The sequence below is a fragment of the Phacochoerus africanus genome, chromosome 12, assembly GCF_016906955.1.
Source record: "Phacochoerus africanus isolate WHEZ1 chromosome 12, ROS_Pafr_v1, whole genome shotgun sequence".
In the NCBI taxonomy this organism is placed as follows: Eukaryota; Metazoa; Chordata; class Mammalia; order Artiodactyla; family Suidae; genus Phacochoerus; species Phacochoerus africanus.
Window position 1 is genome coordinate 73,933,824 of NC_062555.1, and position 17,074 is coordinate 73,950,897.

The 17,074-nt window shown below is 42.2% G+C and overlaps 1 protein-coding gene across 2 annotated transcripts in view; it reads left to right on the forward strand.

Moving 5' to 3' along the window:
• The window catches only part of LARP4B (La ribonucleoprotein 4B), an 86,004-nt gene that overhangs the window by 19,781 nt on the left and 49,149 nt on the right, over positions 1-17,074 (forward strand). Inside the window, exons 2-3 of one of the 2 annotated variants that reach the window (XM_047755308.1) lie at positions 4,683-4,817; positions 5,396-5,455. In XM_047755308.1, coding sequence (XP_047611264.1) covers positions 4,737-4,817; positions 5,396-5,455 — 141 coding nt within the window. In that variant the 5' untranslated portion in view covers positions 4,683-4,736. Of the gene's footprint in view, positions 1-2,092; positions 4,818-5,395; positions 5,456-17,074 lie in introns of those variants that run through there. The other variant, XM_047755307.1, reaches the window with a different exon arrangement.

Sequence of the window (17,074 nt, forward strand, 5' to 3'; positions counted from 1 at the left end):
TTAACCATAAAAGTAGAGAGGATAGTATGTACCCATCATCAAGTTCTTGTGCCGTCAACTTACTACGTCTTGTATTTTTGTTTCTTCTCCTTCCTTCAACTTACCGGGAAGTTCTTAGCATATTTTAAAGCAGACCCCATATTGTAGTTTCGTCTGTAGTCTTTTAGTTTATGTCTTTTCCAAATAAGACACTTCACAGCAAACAGCCACAGCACCTTGATTGCTGTCAACAAAGTTGATAATCATTTTGTGATACCTTTTATCACCTAGGCAGCATTCAGTTTGTCCTGTCAGAAACGATATTAAACTTATTCGGATCTGGATCCAGATACAATTCTCAGATTATATAAAGTTATTTTGGTTAAAGCTTTTGTATTTTATAGCAGTAACAGCCTCCCATTTTTTCATGTCTTAGGTTTGCTATAGAAGTGAGAGCATCTGTCTGTAGGATGCCCCGCATTTTGGGGTCAGCCAGTGGCTTTGTGTTGCTATTATTTAATGCATATTGTTTCCAGAATTTCCTTTAAGTTAGGAGTTGGATCTAGAGGTTTGATTAAATACAGATTCCTTTTTTGGTAAGAATACTTCACAAATGGTGCTCTTTGTCCCATAGAGAAAAATGCGATACCTCCTTGTTGCCCTCGAGTGATGAGACTGAACAGGAGCTTCGGCACGTCTGAGCCCGTCCTTATCAAGTCCCCATCAGACGCCAGTGATCATTGCCTTTGTCATTTCATTAGACGTGACAACATTTTGATTTTCTAATTCCAAGTCATTCTCAGTTTTTAATTGTGCTTCCTGTAGAGTGGACAGTGTGCCCTGATCATTGATTGTGCTGAAATAGTCTTCCAGGAAAGGCAAGGCAGGCGAGGCTTGTCTCCCTGTAGTAATCTTCTGAGAGGGGAGTCGGTACCCTAACAGCCTCCAAAGGCGACCCGTGTGGTGGCGGCGTTTGAACTGTCTGTCCAGCCATCCTGTGTGCCCCCACCTTGTCCGTCTTTGGCCCTTGGGAGCCCCTCCCTCCCTCCCTTTCCTGTTGCTCCTGTGATGTGACCACAGGGTCTCCCCATAGCTCCCTTGCTTTCATGGTGAGATGTTCCAGGCTCACCTCAAGCTGAGCGACGTTCTGCAGGATGACTGCTCTCGGAAAGTGTGGGTGAAAGATGAGGAAAGACTGAGGGGCTGTCCCGGTTCGAGGGAGACTAGGAAGAAGCGACAGCTCAATGCAGTGTGGGGCCCTCGATTGGATCCTGGTATAGAAGGAAGGCATTAATGGAAAAACTAGCGAAAGCCAAAGGAGGTCTGTAGAGTCGACCCTCGAACAGTGCAGGGCTTGGGGCTGGAAATCCACGTCTGACTTTACACGCAGGCCTCCGCATCCACAGTTCTGTCCTGGTTTCAGCCGGGATATCGTCTGCCGTTGGCGCCAGCCACGGGTCCTGTGGTCCTGCAGTGCTTTTTCACTGAAACAAATCTGCCTTGCCCGTCAGTGGCCCCAGTGCAGGCCAGACCTCTGTTGCTTACAATAAAAAAGAAAGAGTTTAGGGATTTTACTTAGCTTACTTGATTTTATGTTTGTATTTCCTTTGATGCTGAAAATCGGAGTATTTAATGGAATTATTACTTTATCCTATCAGTGTGTATAATATGTAAAATAGTTTCAAAATAATACCAACATTGACCCCACAGAACTAGCCTACTGAATGTATTTAAAGATTTCTTGTGAATTTTTAGGTTTTTACGTGCAAAGATTGTCTTTTAAAATCACTTAGGCTAATTCTTCTCTGGATATTTATGCCACTAACTTGATATACAATTAAGTTTATTTGAGATTGATTTTTTTTTTTTTTTTTTGTCTGTTGTTGTTGTTGTTGTTGCTATTTCTTGGGCCGCTCCCGCGGCATATCGAGGTTCCCAGGCTAGGGGTTGAATCGGAGCTGTAGCCCACCGGCCTACGCCAGAGCCACAGCAACGCGGGATTCGAGCCATGTCTGCAACCTACACCACAGCTCACGGCAACGCTGGATCGTCAACCCACTGAGCAAGGATAGGGACCGAACCCGCAACCTCGTGGTTCCTAGTCGGATTCGCTAACCACTGCGCCACGACAGGAACTCCTGATTTGTATTTTTAAGGATTGTTTTGAGTGTCCAGAAAGACCTAAACAAAATCATGACGTAAACATTTCTGGTATATATGAAAACAACTCTTTAGAAACAGAAGACAACTACACTCCCTCAAGTATTTAGTAAGCTCAATAAAACTTTTTCCGTGTAGCTTTGACAGATGAGATTAAGAAGGCACTGCTAGTGCAGAGACCTCTAGGTAGGAAGGAGGGCCCTTTCATGTCAGCTCTCTTTGCTTTTCCGTGTGTAGAGAGCTGAAATCAGATCAGGAAAATGACTCCTTTTACTCAGCTCATTAAGGCTTAGTGAAGGCTGCCTCTGAACACTATCAGGTTGTCAAATTATCAGGTCTGAGACCAGGAAATGTTTTGCTTTGATGTAGATCCGTTTTCCCTTCACAACCGAGACCTACTTTTTGGCCAAGAAGCAAGGGTTGGAAGTCTTAAAACAATTTTGGTTTCTTGAACAAGTAATGAAACATTATTTTGTTATTTATTAGAACCATTGTCCATATTTGCATTGTCATACTCTACAACCTTTTTTTAGATTCAGATATTTGATAGTAAAGTATAATTTTAATGTTCTGTATCTTTGTACTGCTTGCGTCATGAGATGAACATTAGTAACCCCTTCTGCTTAGGCCTTTCCACTCGTAGGACTTAAAGAACAAACCGTCTGTATGTCCGGTCGTAATTAAGAGATACCGTGGTGTGATGTGAAGATTACTTGTTTGTGGATATGGGCTGCGTGGGGGCAGGTCAGGAGCCCTGTTCTGTTGTCCTAACTACTGCCATGGTTAACTTTCCAACCTGTATTATACAGCATTTCAGATCCACAGAGGTTGGCAGGCTTGTGTCAGAACATCATGTTACTTCCTTGTGAATATTTCAATATGTAGCTCTAAAAGGAAGCGTCCTTTTTTTTTTTTTTACTCGAACATAACCACGACATCATCATCACATCTAAGAAATAGAGGAATTCGTTAACACATCACATATCCCATCACTATTACTTCCCTGATTTTTTCAGTTTATTTGAATCAGATGAAGACATAGAAACAAAATAAAGCCCTAGTTTTGCCCATATGTGTCTCGTCTCCTTTTGTGTTGAAGAAGCCAGTTTCACAGAACCCCTTGGCATTCCTCTGTGCTTGCGTTGCTGCAAGTTTGAAATAAGATCACATCCTGGGTTTGTTGTCTGTTTTGCAAGACTACTTCCTGTCTGGTGGTGGTGCTGTTTCCATTACAAGGCACATAATTTCCGACTGAAAAAATACAGGTAGTATATGTTGTAAAGGACTCTTGGGGTTGATTTGTTTCTCTTTCGGCTGTCATATCTCGTTTTGAACCAAACATTTTTTTTCCTGTTGAGAATCTTAAAAATCAGAATAGTGGTAAAAGCATCTGCAGCCCCTTCTGTTAGTTGTCTGGGTACCAATCTACATCGCCATTTTCCGGATTTTACACTTTAACACTTTACAAACTATTACAGTTAAACATGTTTGTCGTTCAGCCTATATTGTGGAAAACATTGATGTCCGTGAAACTGATTTGTTTCAAGCACTTGTCCTCTGCCAGTGGTTTACAGTTCCAGACCTGTCTTAAAGCATTTAAGTGCCTTTATGCTTTTGTGGTTGATGACGCACTTGACAGTTAGGGTGAGGTCATCTTTGATCCTCAGGTCATTTCATTATCAGGGGTTTGGAGAATTTATCCTAAGCAGATTATTAAGAATAGGGAGTGCCAACAGAGAAACGGAACCCTTACCTGGTTACCTAGTGGGACAGAGACAGATAGCTTTTAAATGTCTTCACCTGGCGCTTGGATGGTGCGTGTTTTCAGAAGCCCCTGAAGAGTCGCTGGGTTGACTTTTGCCGTCTTGATTGTGTGATGCCCTTGCTTGCCGTTGAGAAGAGGGCACGCCTGGTCTGATGCTCATCGTGCGAAATCATGACAACTCTCATCCCTTCTGAGGCGGTTACCTTCTTGGGAAGAGCACATGAGTCCTGTGTGTGGAGTGCGGCGTCTGGCCGTTGAGCTGAGCGTGTGCTTCAGCGGCTGCCTCGCCGACGAATGCCCTGTAGCCGCATTGCTTTTGGTTTCTTTGACTCACGGTGGTGAAGGGATTCCTTTTAAACTAATTATTGTTTATTTCTCCTGACAGCTGTTTTCCTGGGAAGAAATGAAATTCATGAGACTGGCCGAAAACTCTCTCTGTGTATTAAATTTGGGATTCATTCATCCCACATTGGAGTTACTAATTTTCTTTCTGGTTTTAAAAAGTGGGTTTCTGAGCACGGGTGCATTTGTGTATGTTAGCATTTGGTTTCTAAATCTTGGCATATTATTGTGGTTACCAAATTAGTGTGAAGAGGAAACTTCTTATTCAGAAAAACAGATACTCTTTCTTGGGTGCGTGGAAATTATGGGCAGATTTCTTTAAACTTCTCATACTCCAGAGGGAGAAACGCGTCCTGGAAACCCGCATGGTAATTTCATTTGAGGATCTGTGACACTCTGTACTTCCAGTTACCGCCTCACTGTCTCTGCTTCACAGTATCGAGCCCTTACCGTTCAGCTTCTCCCGGTGGAGCCTCCACTGCAGCAGCCCATGACTTCTGATCAGGACGCTAAGGTCGTGGCTGAACCGCAGGGCCAGCGAGTCCAGGAAGGAAAAGACTGCGCTCATCTGGTGCGTGTGGGTCCTCCCGCCCCTGACGGCAGAGCCTGCTCTCTGCGGGGCGCCTGACAGGGCTTATGGCCCAAGTGTAGATGTTATGCTCTGCATGGACTTAGGGGTGTCTCAGTGCAGGGAGTTACACGTGTCTTAGAGCTGGAGAAAGCAAGCACCGCTTATAGCTCTCAGTACCAACATCAGCAAGAAAAGTGCAGTGGTTTATAAATAGCATTATAGCCATTGTAGTGGTGTTTATTTAAAGAGCTGCATTAGAATTAGACATTTTTAGTCTTAACTGCCTTTGTTTATTGTAATATTTTATCCTGTCAAGCAGTAATCTGTAAAGTTTCCAAATGGCATTGGGAAAAGTAGATTTTCTTAATTTTCACCATTGAATTTTACTTACGGTGTTCAGTCAGAATTTCAAAATATTTTAAATATCAAGACTCCTACATTTTGAATATCTCACTGAATTTCTTTTTCATGTGAAAGTGTGCTTTTTTCAGTGGGTTTTGCTTTGCCAAATTACTGTGGTTTGAAAATAGTTTCTTCACATTGTAGTGATGGTATGTTTGGTGTTTTCAATTTTGCAGATGAATGGTCCCATATCTCAAGCCACTTCTCAGACCAGCTCCATCCCAGCTTTGAGTCAGGTAATTCATTTCAGGGATTCGTCACAACTGAGGTTCACAGGTGTTACGTGTAATAAAAAAAAAAAAGAAAGAAAGAAAGAAATGTCAGCGTTCCCTAAAAGGGGGTGAGTGGCCCCCTGGGGTGCAGAAACTGTCGGTGCAGTGCACCCTGGAAGACCTCTGTGGGTGTTCTGTGTGTAGTTCTGCAGACAACACTGAGCCATGTGTCTTAATTCATTTCATGTATTCTTCACAGTGTCTTTAATGCTTCACTGATCATCTGTTGTATGTATATGATTAGCTTTACACGTTAATAGCCCGTGTTCCTTAAAGCACAGAGGTCACAGTAAACTTTTACTAAGAAAATTGGTTTCGGAGTTGCCGTTGTGGCTTAGTGGTAACGAGCCCAACTAGCATTCAAGAGGATGTGGGTTCGATCCCTGGCCTCACTCAGTGGGTTAAGGATCCAGTGTTGCCTTGAGCTGTGGTGTAGGTCGCAGATATGGCTCGGATCTGAAGTTGCTCTGGCTGTGGTGTAGACCAGCAGCTGCAGTTCTGATTTGACCCCTAGCTTGGGAACTTCCTTATGCTGCAGGTACGCCCCTAAAAAGCAAAAAGCAAAAAAAAAAATTGGTTTCACGTTTTATCTGTGGTTAGTGAAAGAATAAGGAAATGGAGATCCGCTGGTTTTAAATCCTGCGTTACACCATCTGCGTTTTCACGTGTCAGGCGCGTTTTAGAGTCAGGTGCTTTTTTGGAGTTCCCGTCGTGGCGCAGTGGTTACCGAATCCGACTAGGAACCATGAGGTTGCGGGTTCGGTCCCTGCCCTTGCTCAGTGGGTTGGCGATCCGGCGTTGCCGTGAGCTGTGGTGTAGGTTGCAGACGCGGCTCGGATCCCGCGTGGCTGTGGCTCTGGCGTAGGCCGGTGGCTACAGCTCCGATTCAGCCCCTAGCCTGGGAACCTCCATATGCCGTGGGAGCAGCCCAAGAAAATGGCAAAAAGACCAAAAAAAAAAAAGTAGAGTCAGGTGCTTTTAGTTTGGCAGTTTTTTAAGTTATAAATCCTACAGAAGTTTAGAAGTAAGTCAGTCTTTTTTTTTTTAAGTAAAAATTTTAAAGTAATCGTCTAAAATTTATAGTCAACCATATCAATCCCCCCAAATTATCAGCAGCTTGTGTAGCAATTAAAGGCTAAGATTGATTGTTGATCTGTTTCTAATAAGGTAGAATTAAAAAAATTAAAAGACCCTATCCAGACTATTATTTCATTGTTGTTATTCTCTTATATATGTAGGATTTTTGACATACTGTATTTTACATTTTTTAAAAATCCATTTTATAATGTTTTAAGTAATTTAAAATCTAAATATAAGACTTCTAGCAGTCTAAGAGAGAAATTATACAAAAATCATTATGGAGTTTAAAAAAAACTTTTAGACCAAATCTCCCTCTTCCTCTTGGTTGATTTGCAGTCCAGTATAAACCTATTGCTGGGCATAAAACTAGATTCTGGATTCTATGGGTGGGTTTTTTATTTTTTTGGCTTGTTTTTAAAAATTGCTTTGTGGAGTTCCCGTTCTGGCTCAGTGGGTTAAGAACCCTACTAGTGTCCATGAGGATGCAGGTTCAGTCTCTGGCTGTGCTCAGTGAGTTAAGGATCCAGTGTTGCCATAAGCTGTGGCGTAGGTCGCAGATAAATCTTGGATCTGGCATTGCTGTGGCCGTGTCCTAGGCCAGCAACTGCAGATCCCTTTTCAACCCTAGCCCGGAAACTTCCACATGCTGCACGTGTGGCCTTAAAAAAACAAAAAAAAACCAAATAATTACTTCGTGGGTAAGAAGTGAGATAAGAGCTATGTAGAAAAGAAGTGTAGCAGTTGAGCCAGAATTCAGTGTTTTATTTCTGTGGAGAAATAGTTTTGCGACTAGTCCTGCATACATGCTTGCTTTGTCGTTTTTAAAAGTTGATGTCCTAAGCAGAATATCCCATAGCTAGTTCTTGGTCCAGCCCTGCTGCTCAGTAGCCCTGGGGTCCCTTGGTCAGATCACACCTCTGACACCTGGTTTTGTAAACTGTGGATATACTATTTACCAGTTTTTCAGGGTATTGCACACTTTAGGTTTTCATAGGATCATCAGATACTAGAGCTGGAAGGGACTGTGAGAGACAGTCTGGGCTCACAGCATATGTATTCTTTGACGCTTTGTAGCAGACGAGCTTCTCTGGACGGTGAGTCATGTTGGGTGGTACATGCGCTTTTGTGCGGCTGTGATCAGTATATACACAGCTCCCCTCGTGTTTGCACACATGGCAGGGTTCATCTGCGTGTCATCTTGGACTTGCCCTGTCGCAGTTTCTTCATGTCGATTTGCCATCTTTTCTTTAGCCTGTTTGGGTTTTGGTTGCATTTGACTTGTTTATTTTTTTCCTCTCCTATTATAAATGGCATTACCTTGAGCATTTTCCTAACCGGCATTATCCATGGCGCACCTGAGTGTGCCATCATAATTGGCGTTGTGGCTCTAAGTGTCAAAGCTCAGCTTACAGTTAGGATTGGTGAGTGAGTGTGCTTAGCAGTCTGATTCAGAAACCATTCTCCGTAAGGTTTGTCTCTGCCTCAGCTGAATGCAGTGTAAGGAGGAGACTTGCTATAGTGATGCTCAAATAAATGAGTAATTCAGGAGCCGGTTTACATTTATCCAGTGCCAACAGCACTCATTTACCATACACCTCCTGCCCTCCCACCCAAAACCCAGCATTTACAAGTCTAGCCAATCAGCACCAAACAAAGTGATCTTTTTTTGCCTTGTTTTAGTATTTTAATTTTTTTCCGCTGTACTTTTTTTTTTTTTTTTGCTTTTTAGGGTCGCAGGTGTGACATATGGAAGTTCCTGGGCTACAGTCGAATAGGGGCTACAGCTGCCGGCCACAGTCACAGCAATGTCAGATTTGAGCCGCATCTGCTACCTACACTGCAGCTCATGGCAACACTGGCTCCTTTGACCCACTGAGCAAGGCCAGGGATCGAACCTGCGTCCTCCTGGATAGTGGTCGGGTTCGTTTCCGCTGAGCCACAATGGGAATTCCCACCAAAAAGTGATCTTAACTAGAGAAAGCTGAGTCCCAGAGAGTCGTAAGTAATTTCTCCAAGATGGCTCAGCTAGGAAGTGGTAGGTCTAGGATTTGAACCTAGGCAACCTGGCTTCAGAGCCAACACAAGAAGAGACACGTCTTTGGCATTTGTTGTTTCCTTTAGAGAGAGAAACAAGTAGAAAGTAATACCAGAAACAAAACCTAGCTCTTGTCAGCTGTTTGGGAGCTCCTTGTGTTGTCCCTGAGCAGTTGAACTTAATTTGGGATAAATCTAGAGGATTTTAGGTGGGAAATAGCATGACTTGTATTTTAGGATTATTTTGACCTCATTGTATTAATATAATAATATCATAGGGAGCTGAGAACAGAAGCAAAGAAACCAAATAAAGAGAGACTATTAAGGGAGTTCCTGTCGTGGCGTGGCAGAAACGAATCTGACTGATAACCATAAGGTTTCGGCTTTGATCCCTGGCCTCGCTCAGTGGGTTTGGGCTCCGACGTTGCCATGAGCTGTGGTGTAGGTCCCAGACGCAGCTCAGACCCCACGTTCCTGTGGCTGTGGTGTAGGCTGGCTGCTACAGCTCCAATTCGACCCTTAGCCTGGGAACCTCCATGTGCCGTGGGTGTGGCCCTAAAAGGCAACAAACAATTTATTAAGTAGTGAAGGTGAAAATGATGATGGCTTAGACTGGGAGCTCTGGAGGCGCATATTCAGCGGCACCGGTCGGCTGTAGTGGTCGGGGGAGGGAAAGGTGAGTGAAGCAGAGTTGAGCCGCTTAACTTGATGGGTGGTGAGAAGTAAAGGTTTGTGGAGGGAAAAATCCACCTGGTAGAAATTTAACTGAGCAGCGCAGTGGGTCACTGGGACCAGGTAGGTGTACCTCATTAGAGAGGTTAGGGCCTGAGATGTAAATTTGGAATAAACGAATAGATTTTTTCACCACGTTTATTTTATAGAAAAGAACATTAAAGCCACTGCTGTATATGTGAGTTAGGTAACTGAGTTACCTAAAATTTTTAAAAATTACAATTAAAAGTAATTGAGTTGCCATTTATTTTATTTTTTGTCTTTTTAGGGCCGCACCCAAGGCATATAGAGGTTCCCAGGCCAGGGGTCAGATCAGAGCTGAGCTGCTGGTCTGTGCCCCAGCCACAGCAACACCAGATCTTTGACCCGCTGAGCAAGGCCAGGGATTGAACCTGCATCCTCACAGATGCTAGTCAGATTCGTTTCCTCTGAGCCACAGTGGGAACTCCTGAGTTGCCATTCAGAATAAAATAATGTTTCCCCTCTATAATTTTCTTGAAAGTTTTTACATCTTAGAAGGGTCTTCTCAGCTGTAATTGTTTATCTTCATTGGTTCATCTTTTTCACAGTTACCTGTATCGCTTCTTATGTGTATATTTGATTAAAATTTATTTAAGAAATTATGTTCTGTGTTATTTTTCTTTAAATGTTTCAGATGTGCCTGCTTTGTCTGGAGTGTTCTAAGACCCATTCAAGCAGGAACTGTGTAGTGTCGCTCATTGCTCTTTCTCTCAAGGCGTACTTAAATTGAGAAGAAATTCTGTTAACATCAACATGGCAAAATTGTTACTTTAGCCATTCATTCTCAAGACATCTTTGTGTATGTCATATATATATTTATGATATACATACACAAAGAAATGCATCTGTATCTTTGTGGTGCCATGGGGATTACATATAACGTCCCAGAGTTACAACAGTTTAAACCGATGCCTGCTTAACCTCAGTAGCACCCAAAGCTCTTGTCTTATGCAAGTCCCCCCTTCTCCCTATCCCTGGTGTCACAGATGCCATCCTCAGTGCCCTGTGGCTGTACCATAGATGTATACTTGTTTTTGTGCATTTGCCTTCTAAATCCTTCGGCTTTGGTTATCCGCTAATGTCCTTTCCCGGGGAATGTTCTTCCTCTGGCATCCCAGGGAATGTCAGAAAAGAAGTGAATGTCCATTTTTGAAGGATGGTTTTGCTGGATAAAGAATTCTTGGAGTTCCCTTGTAGCACAGTGAGTTAAAGACCTGGTGTTGTCCCTGCAGCGGCTTGGTTTGCCACTGTGGTGTGGGTTCAATCTCTGCCCAGGAACTTATACATGCCACAAGTGTGGCGAAAAAAAAAAAAAAAAAAAGACTTCTCAGTTGACATTTTTTCGTTCAGCACTTTAAATATATCATCTTGCTGCCTTTTAGCCTATAAGGCTTATAATGATAAATTGGCTAATAATCTTATTGAGGATCTCTTGAGCTCTTTTTCTCTTTCTCTTTTGCTTTCAGGCTTCTTTCTTTGTCTTTGGGAAATTTATTTTTAATGTGTCTTGGTGTAGGTCTCTTTGCATTTAGCCTATGTAGAGTTTGTTGAGATTTATAAATTAATGGATTTCATCAAATATGGGAAGTTTCGGGCCCATTATTTGTTCAGATGGTCTCTCCTCCCCTCCTGGGACTCCCACGAGGTGTAGGTCGGGCCCTGTGATGAAGCCCCGAAAGTCCTTTCGGCTCCGTATGCTTTGCTTTATTCTTTTCCCTTCTGCTCCTCTGCCCTGATGGTGTCAGTTGTCCCTACTCCACATTGGCTGAGTCTTCTGTCCTGGTCTGCTTTTGAACCTCTCTAGTGAATTTTTCAATTCACTTATTGTACTTTTCAGCTCTGGAATACTTGTTTTTTTGTTTTGCATTGTTTTTTAAGTGTAATTGATTTACAGTGTTGTGCCAATTTCTGTTGTACAGCTAAGTGACCCAGTCATGCAAACACATACATCATGTTTCTCGTGTCAACCTCATCACGTGTGGTTCTTTTTCTACAACTCCCGTCTCTTTGTCCATATTCTCGTTTTGTGCATATATTGCTTTCACGATTAACTTTAGTTCTGTGTTCATGTTTTTCCTTAACTCTTTGAGCATATTTAATATTTAAGATGATTGTTTTAAAGTCTTTGTCTAGTAAGTCTCGTGTCTTATCTTTCTCGGGAATGGTTCATGTTGTTCCTTTGAATAAGCCATGTTTTCCTGCTTCTTTGTATGCTTTGTGATTTTGTTATTGTTGAAAATTAGGCATTTGATTACATTTATAATACTGTAACTTTTCACATCAGATTCCTTTTTTGCCCAGGGTTTGCTGTTTGTTGTCGTTTTTGTCAAAGGCTATAGTAGTCTCATGCTTTTGAGACTTTTCCAGACTTTTTTGTTTAGTCATTTTTGGCTGCGCTGTGGCATATGGAGCTCCTGGGCCAGGGATCAGATCAGAGCCACAGTTGTGACCTAAGCTGCAGTTGTGGCAATGCCAGACCCCTAATCCACTGTGCCGTGGTGAGGATCTAACCCACGTCCCGGTGGCTCCCAAGATACCACCGATCCCATTGTGCCACAGCAGGAGCTCCTCCAAACTATTCTTGTAATGGCTATTCTTTGTCATGTGTATCAGTGAAGTTTCTTTCCTTTAACTTGTGTTCAGCTAATATTTTGACAGAGATTTCCTTTTTTAAAAAATTTTTGATAGAGTTCCCATCTTGGCTCAGCTGAAACAAATCTGACTAGTATCCATGAGGATGCAGGTTTGATCCCTGTCCTTGCTCAGTGGGTTAAGGATCTGGCATTGCCCTGAGCTGTGGGGTAGGGCGCAGACGTGGCTCAAATCTGGCATTGCTATGACTGTAGCATAGGCCAGTTGCACTCTGATTCGACCCCTAGCCTGGGAACCTCCATATGCCACATGTGCAGCCCTAAAAATACAAAAACAAACAAAACACAAACAAAACAATTTTATCGAAGTTGATTTACAATATAGTGTTAGTTTCTGCTGTCAGAGTGACGCAGATACACACATACGTGTTCTTTTTCATACTCTCTTCCATGATGGTTTATCCCAGGATATTGGTTTTAGTTCCCTTTGCTATAAATTAGGACCTTGTTTGTCTATCTGGTATATAATAGTTTGCCTCTGCTAAGCCCAAACTCCCAACCCTTCACTTCCTTACCCACTTCCCATTGGCAGCCACCGGTCTATTCTCTACGTCTATTTTTGTGTCATAGATATGTTGATTCATGCTCTATTCCACATGTAAGTGATAGCATATGGTATTTGTCTTTCTGACTGACTTGGCTTGGTACGATAATCTCTAGGTCCATCTCTGTTGCTCCAAATGGCATTATTTATTTCATTCCTTTTTATGGCTGGGTAGTATTCCAGGGGGTGGGGGTGTGTGTGTGTGTGTCCCCACATCCTCTTTATCCATTCACCTGTTGATGGACATTTAGGTTCCTCAGTGGCTTGGCTATTGGGAATAGTGCTGCTTTGAACATTGGGATGCGTGTGTCTTTTAGAATTAGAGCTTTCTTTTTTCCACATACATGCCCAGGAGTGGGGTTGCTGGATCATGTGACAGCTCTGGTTTTAGTTGTCTGAGGAACTGTTCTCCGTAGTGGCTGCATCAATTTACATTCACACTAACGTTGCAGGAGGTTCCCTCTCCTCCACATCCGCTCCAGCATTTATTATTTTTAGAGTTTTTGATGATGGCCATTCTGACTGGTGTGAGATGATACCTCATTGTAGTTTTGATTTGCATTTCTCTAGTAATTAGCGATGTTCAGCATCTTTTCACATGCTTCTTGGAGAAATGTCTCTTTAGGTCTTCTGCCCACTTTTTGATTGGGTTGTTTGGGGGTTTTTTATTATTAAGTTGTATGAGCTGTTTGTATATTTTGAAGCTTAAGCCCTTGTTGGTTGCATTATTGCATGTTTTCTCCCAGTCCGTAGTTTGTCTTTTCATCTTGTTTATGGTTTCCTTTGCTGCGCAAAAGCTGATAAGTTTGATTAGGCTCCCCCCCCTTTTTTTTTTGGTCTTTTTGCCATTTCTTCAGCCACTCCCGTGGCACATGGAGGTTCCCAGGCTTGGGGTCTAATCAGAGCTGTAGCTGCCGGCCTACCAGATCCGAGCCGTGTCTGTGACCTACACCACAGCTCTCGGCAATGCCAGATCCTTAACTCACTGAGCAAGGCCAGGGATCGAACCCACAACCTCATGGTTCCTAGTCGGATTCGTTAACCACTGAGCCATGACAGGAACTCCAGGTCCCATTTTTTTTTTTTTAATTTTGCTTTTATTGCTATTGCTTTGGGGGACTGACCTAAAAAAATAATCGGTGTGATTTATGTGAGAGAATGTTTTGCCTGCGTTCTCTTTTAGGAGTTTTAGGGTGTCACGTCTTCTATTTAAGTCTTTGAGGCATTTTGAGTTTTTTTGGTGTATGATGTGAGGGAGTGCTCTGCCCTCATTGATTTAGATGTGACTGTCCAGCTTTCCCAAGACCATTTGCCAAAGAGACTGTCTTTTCTCCCTTGTATATTCTTGTCTCCTCTGTTGAAGATTAATTGACCGTAGGTGTGTGTTTATTTCTGGACTCTCCATTCTGTTCCATTGATCCATCTGTGTCTTTTTGTCCCAGTACTATGCTGTTTTGATTACTGTCGTTTTGTAATATTGTCTGAAGTCTGAATGTTAATGACTCCTGCTTTGTTCTTTTTGCTCAGGATTGCTTTGGCAGTTCTGGGTCTTTTGTAGTTCCATATGAATTTTAGGATTATTTATTTTAGTTTGGTGAAGTCATGGGTAATTTGACAGGGATTGCATTAAATCTGTAATTGCTTTGGTTAGTATGGCATTTTTTTTGTCTTTTGTCTTTTTTTTTGTTGTTGTTGTTGTTTTTGTTGCTATTTCTTGGGCCGCTCCCGTGGCATATGGAGGTTCCCAGGCTAGGGGTTGAATCGGAGCTGTAGCCACCGGCCTACGCCAGAGCCACAGCAACGCAGGATCCGAGCCGTGTCTGCAACCTACACCACAGCTCACGGCAACGCCAGATCCTTAACCCACTGAGCAAGGGCAGGGACCGAACCCGCAACCTCATGGTTCCTAGTCGGATTCGTTAACCACTGCGCCACAACGGGAACTCCAGTATGGCATTTTAACTATATCAGTTATTCCAATCCATGAGCATAGGATATATCTTTGCATTTCTTTGCATCATTTTTTATTTTATCAATGGTTTATAGTTCTCAGTGTATAAGTCTTTCACCTCCTTGGTTAGGTTTAATCCTAGGTATTTTATTTTTTATGCGATTTTAAATGAGATTTTTTTTTAACTTCCTCTTTCTGATATTTCATTGCTAAAGAAATGCGACAGATTTCTGTATCCTGCTCTCTTGCTGAATTCATTGATCAGTTCTCATTGTTTTTGTGTGGAGTCTTTGTGGTTTTCTTTTTCTTTCTTTTTCTTTTTCCCCCCTCTTTTGGCCACCCTGTGCAGCTTATGGCATTCCCAGGTCAGGGATCAGATCTGAGCCACAGCTGTGGCTGGATCCTTAACCCACTGTGCTAGGCCAGGGATCAAGCCTGCAAACCAGCTCTCCAGAGGTGCTGCCAATCCCATTGCACTACAGTAGGAACTCCTTTATGGTTTTCTATATAGAGTATCATGTTATCTGCATAATATAACAATTTTACCTCTTTCCTTCCAATTTGGATACCTTTTCTTCCTTCCTCCCCACCCCGCCAATACCATGTTGAATAGAAGTGGCGAGAGTGGGTAGGTATCCTTGCCTTGTTTCCAGAAGGCTTTCAGCTTTTCACCATTTAGTATTATTTGGCTGTGGGTTTGTCATAATTTCTTTTTTTTTTTTTTTAGGGCCACACCCGTGGCATATGGAGGTTCCCAGGCTAGGAGTCTAATCTGAGCTTCAGCCACCTGACTATGCCACAGCCATAGCAACTCAGGATCTGAGCCTCATCTGCGACCTATACCACAGCTCACAGCAATGCTGGATCCTTAACCCACTGAGTAAAGCCAGGTGTCGAACCTGCAACTTCATGGTTACTAGTCGGAATCACTTCTACTGGCTACAATGGGAACTCCAAGAGTTTTTATCATGAATGGATGTTGAATTTTATCAAATGCTTTTCTTCCATCTACTAAGTTAGTCATGTGGGTTTTGTTGACTTGGTATATCTCATTGATTTGTGTATGTGCCTTGGAATAAATCCATCTTGTTCATGGTGTATGATCCTTTTTAATGTGTTGTTGGATTTGGTTTCTTAATATTTCGTTGAGAATTTTGCATCTATATTTATCAAAGAAATTGGCCTGTGATTTCCTTTTTTGCTTGTGTCTATGTCTGGTTTGGGTATCAGGGTGATGGTGACTTCACAGAGTGATTTTGGGATTGTTCCTTTCTCTTCAGTCTTTTGGAAGAGTTTGAGAAGGATAGGTATAAGTTCCTTTTTGAATGTTTATTAGAATTCCCCAGTGAAGCCATCTAGTCCTGAACTTTTGTTTTCAGAGAGTTTTTTCTGTATGTTGCAGATTCTCTTTCACTTCTTGTGATTGGCCTGTTCAGATTATTTGCTTCTTCTTGATTCAGGTTTGGCAGGCTGTATGTTTCTAGAAACAAGCTCATTTCTTCTAGGTTATGTATTTTGTTGGCAAATAACTGTTCATAGGATTCTCTTATGGTTTTATGTATTTCTATGGTATTGGTTGTTATTTCTCCTCTTTCGTTTTTTATTTTGTTTATTTGGGTCCTTTCTCTCTTCTTGGTGGGCCTGGCCAGAGGTTTATTGACCCTTTCAAAAAAACAGCTCTTGGTTTTACTGATTTTTAAAATTTTATTTTTTTATTTTATTTATTTATTTATTTTTTTTTCATTTTATGGCTGCACCTGGGTCATGTGGAAGTTCCTGGGCCAGGCATTGAATCTGAGCCACAGCTGCAGCCAACACTGGATCCTTTAACCCTTTGCACCTGGCCAAGGATCGAACCTGCACCTCCATAGCACCCTGAGCTGCTGCAGTCAGATTTGTAACCTACTGCACCATGGCAGGAATTTTAAAAAAATTTTAATCTCTATTTATTTTCTTTCTGATCTTTATTATTTCCTTCCTTCTGCCAACTTGAGGTTCTCTTTGTTCTTTTTCTAATTTTATGGGTGGGTAAGTTTGGTTGTTTATTTTTTGTTTTTCTTGTTTTTTGAGGAAGGCCAGTATTGCTATGAACTCTTAGAATTACGTTTGCTGTATCCCATAGATGTTGAGTAGTTGTATTTTCATTGTCTTTTGTCTTGAGGTATTTTTACAAGTTTCCTCTTTGATTTCATTATTGACCTTGGTTTTTTAGTAGCTCAATCGTTTAATTTCCATGTAATTTTTTTTTTTTTCACATTCCTCTTTCTTCTCTGGAGTTCTAGTATCATGCCATTCTGGTCAGAGAAGATGCATGAAATAATTTCTCTCCTAAAATTTGTCGAGGCCTGTTTTTTGTGTCCCGTTTGTGGTCTTTCCTAGATAATGTTAGTTGTGCCCTTGAAAAGAAGGTGTGGTCTGGGTTTTTGTGGTGTCAACTCTGAAGATGTCAGGTGTAACTGTGCTCTTACTTCCTGCAGGATCTCCATCCTGCTTACTGATCTTCTGCCTGGAAGGTCTGTCCGTTGATGTCAGTGGGATGTTGGCGAGTCCCACTGGTGCTGTGCTCCCGT